An 8,847-nucleotide genomic window follows, 5' to 3' on the forward strand; every position below is an offset into this window, starting at 1 on the left:
TGTGTGTGTGTGTGTGTGTGCGGTGTGTGCGTGCGCGCGCGCGCTTGCTTGCAAATAAGGTACGGATGCAACAATAGTAACAACAATGTAAATTAATAAATCTAAAATTTGAACATAACATACTTCTCACGTATAATTTATAGATTGATCTTAAACTTGTTTTTTTCTGAATATTCTAACAACAGTATTCACAACTAAATCTCGCTAATAAATTTTGTTTTTTATTAAGTATCTTTTTTTTTTCAAATCAGCAGCGTGGCATCAAAAATAAATCTCGCGTTAAGAAAAACAATTTGTTATCTGCATTGGAAATTATTTAAAATTCACCTCAATAGAATAAATTTTACATCTTTCTCTTTATAAGAGACGCTCAACATGCGCGCAAAAATGGCTTGCATACTAAGCGAATAAAAAAACACATAACGTCGTGTCTCGCATACATAAACGAATAAAGCGTAACATGTTTTAGCTCACTGCTTTTTTATCGCAATGTCTTGCATGACATACTAATTAATATAATACGCACATTTTGATATTAATATCTATGCTACAACTTAATAGAATGACGTCGTAAGAAAAATTACTATCACATATAAGCATAATACATTCTTTTAGCTTTTTCTCTGTTAAAAAGAAATTGAAATAAAACCTACGTGCGGCTTTAAAAGGCAAAGAAATCGAGGTACTAGTAAGATACATAGAACGAACGGCTAGAAGAAGGGCGCAGGATAGGGGACGTAGGAAAGATAGGGGAGAATACGAGAGAGAGAGAAAAAGAGAGGGTTGAAGTAAAGACAGACGGACAGACTGACGGACGGTGGATCCCCGACAAATGGATTAAGCGCAAATTGCTAAACTCTGTTTAATTTGGCCAAATGAATTTTGTTCCGCCAGCCCTCTTCTGTTCTTTCTCCCTCCCTTTCCGTGCATTCTCCCATCCTCTTTTCATTTCTCTAACTCTTTCTTACTTCTACGTTTGCTCTCGTGCTAGATAGCTCAAACTTTCGATCAAAATCTTGTTTCTCATCAGAATGTAAATCGGATTTCAAAATAGACATACATTTTTACCTTTGTGAAATGTTTTGGAAGATTAAAAGAATTAATAAGAGAAAGAATCAAATTTTTCATGAGAATTCACTTCTTATATTTCTCATACATGAAATAAAAATTATTCTTTTTTCTTTTTGACATAAATTCTTTTGTGGAAATATTTAATGTGGAAGAGCGTGAGTTTAATTGTAAAAAAATTTCTTATTTACTGTGTTTTTTATTATGTCGTGTAGAAAGTATACAACAAATATCCATGGCGCGATTATATTTCTTTCATTTTAACGTTGATTTGTCGACGTTTAAATTTGCAGTGAAATATTTATTTTATGTCTAATTGTTGATAGTATGACTGGGGAGAAATCAAAGCAAGTTTGCGAATAACGCAATTTAGTGTGTGAACTTGCATATACATGTACAAATGTGGTAAGTCAGTTTGCATCAAAGGCATGATTATGTATCGTTGCATATTGGTCCTATATATACCGTATGAGGGTAAATTCATATAATCCAACATACATACATACGACAGACAAACTGTTTCACAATGTTTGGAATGTCCGTTAGATTAATTCTCAGATATGAGCAAAACGAGTTTTCGAATTTGCATCATCAATATTAATTGAGATCAAACAAATTATTGCGAATAAATAATGCGTCTCTTTCTCACATACCAAACAATTTACGCCATCTGGATTAGATATAAGATGTTAGCAAAACCCGATCGGTCGTACGTTGGTAGAGCTCAATAAAGTGGCGAGCTCATTTGGTTTCTCTATAGTATTCGCATGGCGAATATTTGGCGTGACTTATTTATCATATAATGTATACTGTGCGATTCACTGTTACGAGAGTTTTCCTATTGTAAAACCATCAAAGCCGAATTGCATAATAGAAAACATTATCAATTGCACGTTATTGATCAAGGATAATACCAGATTTTCATTACATTTTATAAATTGTGTTACTTTTTCTACGATTTGTTTGATCTATTTTATTGTTTTTTTAATATCGAGTTTTAAATATTTTATCAACATTTTATATTATTGAAACATCTGATTTATAAATTAAATTTTTTTATTTATACATAATGCATCTTTTTATTTACGAACATACGCTTCTCAATATAAAATAACAAAGTATTATTTTTTCTTTCTCTCTCTCTCTCTCTCTCTCTCTTTCTCCTCTCTTTCTCCCTCTCTCCCTCTCCCATAATTCTCTTAAATGACGTCATCAAGTTACGAGCCATTTAACAAACAACTTTATCTCGGTATGAGCAGTCCTATGCGAGAATTCCAAGCGAGCAGATCGCTTTGACTTGATAAAACAATCACGTTCAACATATTGCATTGGATTATAACCTGAGGGTGCCTCACACAACTGCAAACAGTGATATTGACACAAACTTTCACGACACTGGTGTTTAACTTTATCTCGAACGAAAGGAGTAATCGGGTATTCCGATTAAACGTCTATCATGGATTACTGGACGATAGTCTTATCAATATTAGCCGGCATACTTGCCATTTATTACTACGCGTCTCGCAAAGATTCAAACGTGTTTCGACAACATGGAATTCCACATGCAAAAAAACATTCTTTCGTATTAGGAAAAATTTTGAGAATTTTTGTCCGTCCAAAAAGTTTGGCCGAGTTCACTGAAGATATGTACAATGTGCATGCAGATGCTAAGTACATTGGTACTTCTAGTTTCACAAAAACGTTCATAATGATCCGTGATCTTGAACTGATCAAGTCTGTCGCTATTAAACATTTCGACTCGTTTCAGGATCATTTTTTTTTTGGCAACGAAACTCAAGATCCACTTTTCGGAACAAATCTATTTGCCCTTCGCGGCGACAAGTGGCGTGACATTAGAGTGCTTCTGAGTCCTGCTTTTACAGCTAGTAAAATGAAGACAATGTTTCAATTAATATCCGAGTGCGCTGCGAATTTTTCGGAGTATTTAACGAATGTACCAATAGACAAACGCGTTATGGAAATGAAAGACATATTCACGAGGTACGCTAACGATGTGATCGCCACATGTGCCTTTGGTTTAATGTGGATTCGATGAGAAATCCGGAGAATGATTTTTATATTTTCGGCAAAAAAGCAACAAATTTTGGCATAATTTCTATTATAAAAATTTTCCTGTATCAAAATATGCCGTCGCTCATACGTCTATTAAATCTTAAATTAATAGATGATCGCACTAATGCATTCTTTGTAAATCTGGTAGCTGACACTATAAAAATCAGAGAAGAGAAAGATATTACTCGCCCAGATATGATTCAATTGTTAATGGACAGCAGAAGCAAAAGAGAACCCGGGAGAGAACTGACCATCTTGAACATAACATCACAGGCATTTATTTTTTTTATTGCTGGTTTCGAGACTAGCTCGACACTGATGAGTTTTGTGGCACACGAAATTGCTGTTAATCCAGATATTCAAGAGAAGCTGCGAAATGAGATCGACAAGGCTTGGGAAGATACGAATGGCCAACCATCTTTCGAGGCGATTAACGGAATGAAGTATCTGAATGCTGTTATCAATGAAACTCTCAGAAAATATCCGGTACAACCAATGACGGACAGAGTATGTGTAAAAAATTTTGAGCTGCCTCCTGCACTACCAGATGCAAAGCCGTATCTTATGAAGGAAGGAATGATACTCTGGATCCCATTTTATGCGCTTCAACGCGATTCAAAATACTTTCCAGAACCGGATAAATTCAAGCCTGAGAGATTTCTCAAAGAAGAAGATCAGTGTAATTTTAACGCTTATTATCCATTTGGATTAGGTCCAAGAATGTGCATCGGTAATAGATTTGCGTTACTAGAAACGAGAACTTTGTTATTTCATCTTTTGGCTCGTTGTGAGTTAAAGCCGTGTGAGAAAACTTCGACATCTGGAAAATTAGAGACAGGCGGATTTTCAATGAAAATCGAAGGTGGTTTCTGGTTGAAAATTGTACCCAGAAAGAACTTGCATCCTACGATTATAAAAGCCAACCGATCGTACTAGTTCCAGATTTCAAAGTAATTTAAGTACAAGCCCGCAATTAAACAGCAAAAGTATTCAAATTATAAAAGTAATACGAATATATAGAAAAATTACGAATATACCTTACGTTATATTGCAATATATTACACTATGAAAACATATATATTACATAAATATATAAATAATAATAATACATAAATTAGTATGTAAAAATTTTAGAGAAATAAGTTTTTTACTTAATTTTTCGAAAACTTTTTTGCTATAATTTTTGAATCGCGAATTTCCGGACACCTTATACATATATATTATGTTACGTATCAACAGTAAGTAAAAATAGGTAGCATAATAAATATGTTTAAAAGTGTTAAATAATAATTTGTCGAATCCAATGTTCATCTTAATTATAAAAATCAAGTCTTTATGTTCAAGTTAATAACAACCAAGATAGAGGTAATGCGATGTAATATACTAACTTAATTTCACTTGCGTAAGCGATGACGAATCGGATGCTTTAATAGAAAGATTGTGTCAGAGCATCAGCAGTCGACCGTCAACTTTTAACGTGTAACATTGTGCTCTGATATCGTCTTTGTCATCAACAGCAGAAAATATTAGATAGATAAAATATTCAAGAACCAAATTGGTTATAAAAAAGTGCAAAAATTTGTTTAATAGTAATACACATATATACATTAACATGATATATATAATCGCTTTGTCGGTGATAGCAGGTGCTCTGGGAATTTATTATTTCCTCTTCAAGGATCTACATTATTTTAAAAAATATGGCATACCATACAAGCCACCTATTCCTTTATTGGGAAATATGGGACCACCGATCTTGCGTCTTAAGTCGATGGCTGAACTTGTCAAGGACATATATGATGTACATCCTGAAGCTAAGTACGTTGGTATGTTTGACATGACCGTTCCAATTGTAATGATTCGCGACACCGAACTTATTAAATCTATCACGTTAAAACACTTCGAGATATTCCCGGAACATCGCACTTTCATAGATGAAAATCAAGATCCATTAGTCGGTAAAAATCTTTTTTCCCTTCGCGGAGACAAATGGCGGCAAGTACGATCATCAATGAGCCCAGCCTTTACATCCAGCAAAATGAAAACCATGTTTAAACTAATGTCGGAATGTGGAGTCGATTTCAGTAATCACTTGGCGCAATTACCTCCGGAGCAGAGAATAATGCAGATGAAAGACGTGTTTACGAGATATACTAACGACGTGATTGCTACTTGCGCTTTTGGCATAAGTATTGATTCCATGAAAAACCAGGAGAATGAATTCTATGTATACGGCAAAGAAGCAACCAATTTTACCAGTATTTCTTTTTTAAAGTTATCCATATTTAGAAGTATGCCTTGGTTGGCACAAATAATCGACTTGAAAATCATTCGTAAGAAAATAGCAGATTTCTTTCGAAACATCATAAAAACCACTATAAAAACTAGGGATGAGAATGGTATCGTCCGTCCTGATATGCTGCAATTGTTAATGGAAACTAGGAATAAAGAGGGCAAGGAATTAAATATAGATGATATAGTAGCACAGGCATTCATCTTTTTCTTTGCTGGTTTTGATAGTACTTCAACATTAATGTGTTTTGCCGCTCATGAAATCGCCGTAAATAAAGACATACAAGAAAAACTTCAAAAGGAGATCGACAAGGTTTTGGAAGAAACAAATGGACAAGCACCTTACGAAGCGATTAACGGTATAGAATATTTAGATGCTGTGATTAATGAAGCTCTCCGAATGTATCCGATTGCTGTAATGACAGACAGATTATGCGTAAAAGATTTTGAACTACCGCCAGCATTACCAGGATTGAAACCACTTTCTTTAAAGAAAGGACAAGGCATATGGATACCGGTTTATGCACTTCAGCGTGATCCCAATTATTTCAAGGAGCCGGAGAAATTTGATCCCGAACGGTTTTGTGGTGAACAGAAGAAAGATACTCTCAACTCTGGAGCCTATTTTCCTTTCGGTCTTGGTCCCAGAATGTGTATTGGCAACAGATTCGCATTGTTGGAGACAAAGGTCTTACTCTTTCATTTACTGGCCCGTTGCGAGTTGAAAATTTGCGAGAAGACGCCAATACCACTCAAGATCGCTAAAGATACCTTCAATATGAAAGCTGAAGGTGGTTTCTGGTTGAAGGTGTTACCAAGAAAAGATGCGCATCACACTGTGGTAACGAGTCCTGTCGATAGAACATGCTATATGTAAGAAAATTTTAATAATTTTTTATATGGCTTCTTAAAATGAAAGAAGTATTTCAAAGAAAAATATAATTTCCGTTATTTCTTTAATTAATAAAAGATAGTATAAAATAATCTCAAGATTATATTAATTTCACGGAAAATAAATTTTGTTTCGTAAATTTAAGTTTTTAAAAATAAATAAATTTGTAGAATCTTATTATTTAAAAATATATAATATTTTAACATAGGTGTAATAAAATAAAGAACCATTTACAAAAATGTAAGAGACCATGCAAAATGTTATTATATTACAATATAATATTATTTAAATTTCAGATAAAATGGGAACAGAAATGAAAGACATTTCTCTCTTTAATTGTCCGACAAGGAGACTACTTCTGTTGCTGCAAGAAATAATGATATTTTTGCATTACAAATATTTCCGGAATACAAAACAGTCATATTATCTTTTATATGTTTGTTCGAAAACGGCAAAAGAAGAGAGCATGAAAAAGATTCACGAATTGAATATTGTTTCTTATCTTGCGTTGTCATTATCGATCCATTTGTAATGTCTTTTTCGTGGTGTAGATGTATAGTTATTATTATTATTGTAATCACTTGTACTGCTTGATTGTGTTTCTATAATTTTTATAAGAAATATTTTCAAAATTTTCCATAGAAAGACATATTATGCAGACAAGAGCGATACAACAAAATTATTTAGGCAAGCAATTGCATAACTAAGTTGCTGTTAATTTACATATATCATGTTATAACTTATCAATTTATCAACAGTAAATAAAAAGCATAGGTAATACAACAAGTAAGTTTAAAAATGTTGATAACTTGTCGAATCCAATGTTCATCTTAATTATAAAAATCAAGTATACATTGTTATCATGTAGATAAGAACGAAAATACGCAATGTTACGCAATATATTTACTTAACTTGCGTAAGCGACGATGAATCGAATGCTATATTAGAAAGCTGCTTGCGTCAGTGCAACCAGTTGACCGTCGGCTTTCGACGTGTAACATTGTGTCTTAATATCGTCTTCCTTATTACAGCACGATAGATAAAATATTCAAAACAAATTGGTTATAAAAAAAGTGCAAAAATTTATTTCAAATTTCATAAAGCTGCATGATATATATTAGTTTAGTGGTGATGTACATATATATATCAACATGATATATATAATCGCTTTGTCAGTGATAGCAGGTGCTCTAGGCATTTATTATTTCCTCTTCAAGGATCTGAATTATTTTAAAAAACATGGCATACCATACAAGCCACCTATTCCTTTATTGGGAAATATGGCACCATCCCTCTTGCGTCTTCAGTCGGTAGCCGAACTTGTCAAGGACTTATATGATTTACATCCTAAAGCCAAGTATGTTGGTATGTTTGATTTAAACGTTCCAATTGTAATGATTCGAGATCCCGAACTCATTAAATCTATCACGTTAAAACACTTCGAGACATTCCCGGATCATCGCGCTTTTGTAACTGAAACTCAAGATCCATTGTTTGGCAAAAATCTTTTCTCCCTTCGTGGAGACAGATGGCGGCAAGTACGACCTGTAATGAGCCCAGCCTTTACGTCCAGCAAAATGAAAACCATGTTTAAATTAATGTCGGAATGTGGGATCGAATTCACTAATCACTTGGCGCAATTACCTCCGGAGCAGAGAATAATGCAGATGAAAGACGTCTTCACGAGATATACTAACGACGTGATTGCTACTTGCGCTTTTGGCGTAAGTGTTGATTCTATGAGAAATCCAGAGAATGAATTCTACGTATACGGCAAAGAAGCGACCACTTTTAACAGTATTGCTTTAATAAAGATGTACATATTTAGAAGCTTGCCTTGGTTGGCAAAATTAATCAACTTGAAATTCATTCGTACGAAAGTAGCAGATTTCTTTCGAAACATCATAAAAACCACTATAAAAACCAGGGACGAGAATGGTATCGTTCGTCCTGATATGTTGCAATTGTTGATGGAAACTAGGGGTAAAGAAGGCAAGGCAGAATTGAGTATCGATGATATAGTAGCACAGGCATTCGTTTTTTTCTTTGGTGGCTTTGAGAGTACTTCATCATTAATGTGCTTTGCCGCTCATGAAATCGCAGTAAATCAAGACATACAAGAAAAACTTCAAAAGGAGATTGATAAGGTTTTGAAAGAAACAAATGGACAAGCACCTTACGAAGCGATTAATGGTATAGAATATTTAGATGCTGTGATTAATGAAGCTCTCCGAATGTATCCGATTGCTGTAGCAATGGACAGAGTATGCGTAAAAGATTTTGAGTTGCCGCCAGCATTACCAGGATTAAAACCATTTTCTTTAAAGAAAGGACAAGGCGTATGGATACCGGTTTATGCACTTCAGCGTGATCCCACTTACTTTGAGGAGCCGGACAAATTTGATCCCGAGCGGTTTTGTGGTGAACGGAAAAAGAATAGTCTCAACTCCGGAGCCTACCTTCCTTTCGGCCTGGGCCCTAGAATGTGTATTGGTAACAGATTCGCATTGTTGGAGACAAAG

The 8,847-nt window shown here is 34.4% G+C and overlaps 2 protein-coding genes and 1 pseudogene across 2 annotated transcripts; all 3 read left to right on the top strand.

Moving 5' to 3' along the window:
• Positions 1 to 2,294: 2,294 nt before the first annotated feature.
• On the top strand, positions 2,295 to 4,199 carry LOC105459584 (annotated as a pseudogene).
• Positions 4,200 to 4,253: 54 nt separating this feature from the next.
• On the top strand, positions 4,254 to 7,115 carry LOC105459585 (cytochrome P450 9e2-like). The gene is made up of 2 exons (XM_011705744.1): positions 4,254 to 6,306; positions 6,622 to 7,115. Exons 1-2 carry the CDS (start codon positions 4,754 to 4,756, stop codon positions 6,623 to 6,625), a joined length of 1,557 nt encoding a protein of 518 aa, XP_011704046.1. The 5' UTR covers positions 4,254 to 4,753; the 3' UTR covers positions 6,626 to 7,115.
• A 101-nt stretch (positions 7,116 to 7,216) lies between these two features.
• On the top strand, positions 7,217 to 8,841 carry LOC105459586 (cytochrome P450 9e2-like; the record flags this gene model as incomplete). Its single annotated transcript, XM_011705745.1, has 1 exon — positions 7,217 to 8,841. A coding segment is annotated over exon 1 (1,365 nt), but the record flags the coding sequence as incomplete, so codon positions are not given.
• Between the last annotated feature and the right edge of the window lie 6 nt (positions 8,842 to 8,847).

This window comes from Wasmannia auropunctata, unplaced genomic scaffold, assembly GCF_000956235.1.
Source record: "Wasmannia auropunctata unplaced genomic scaffold, wasmannia.A_1.0 LD334183.1, whole genome shotgun sequence".
NCBI lineage: Eukaryota > Metazoa > Arthropoda > Insecta > Hymenoptera > Formicidae > Wasmannia > Wasmannia auropunctata.

Bases quoted from the DNA above. Each gene is read 5' to 3' on its own strand.
- LOC105459585 (XM_011705744.1), top strand. From the start codon at position 4,754: ATGATATATATAATCGCTTTGTCGGTGATAGCAGGTGCTCTGGGAATT.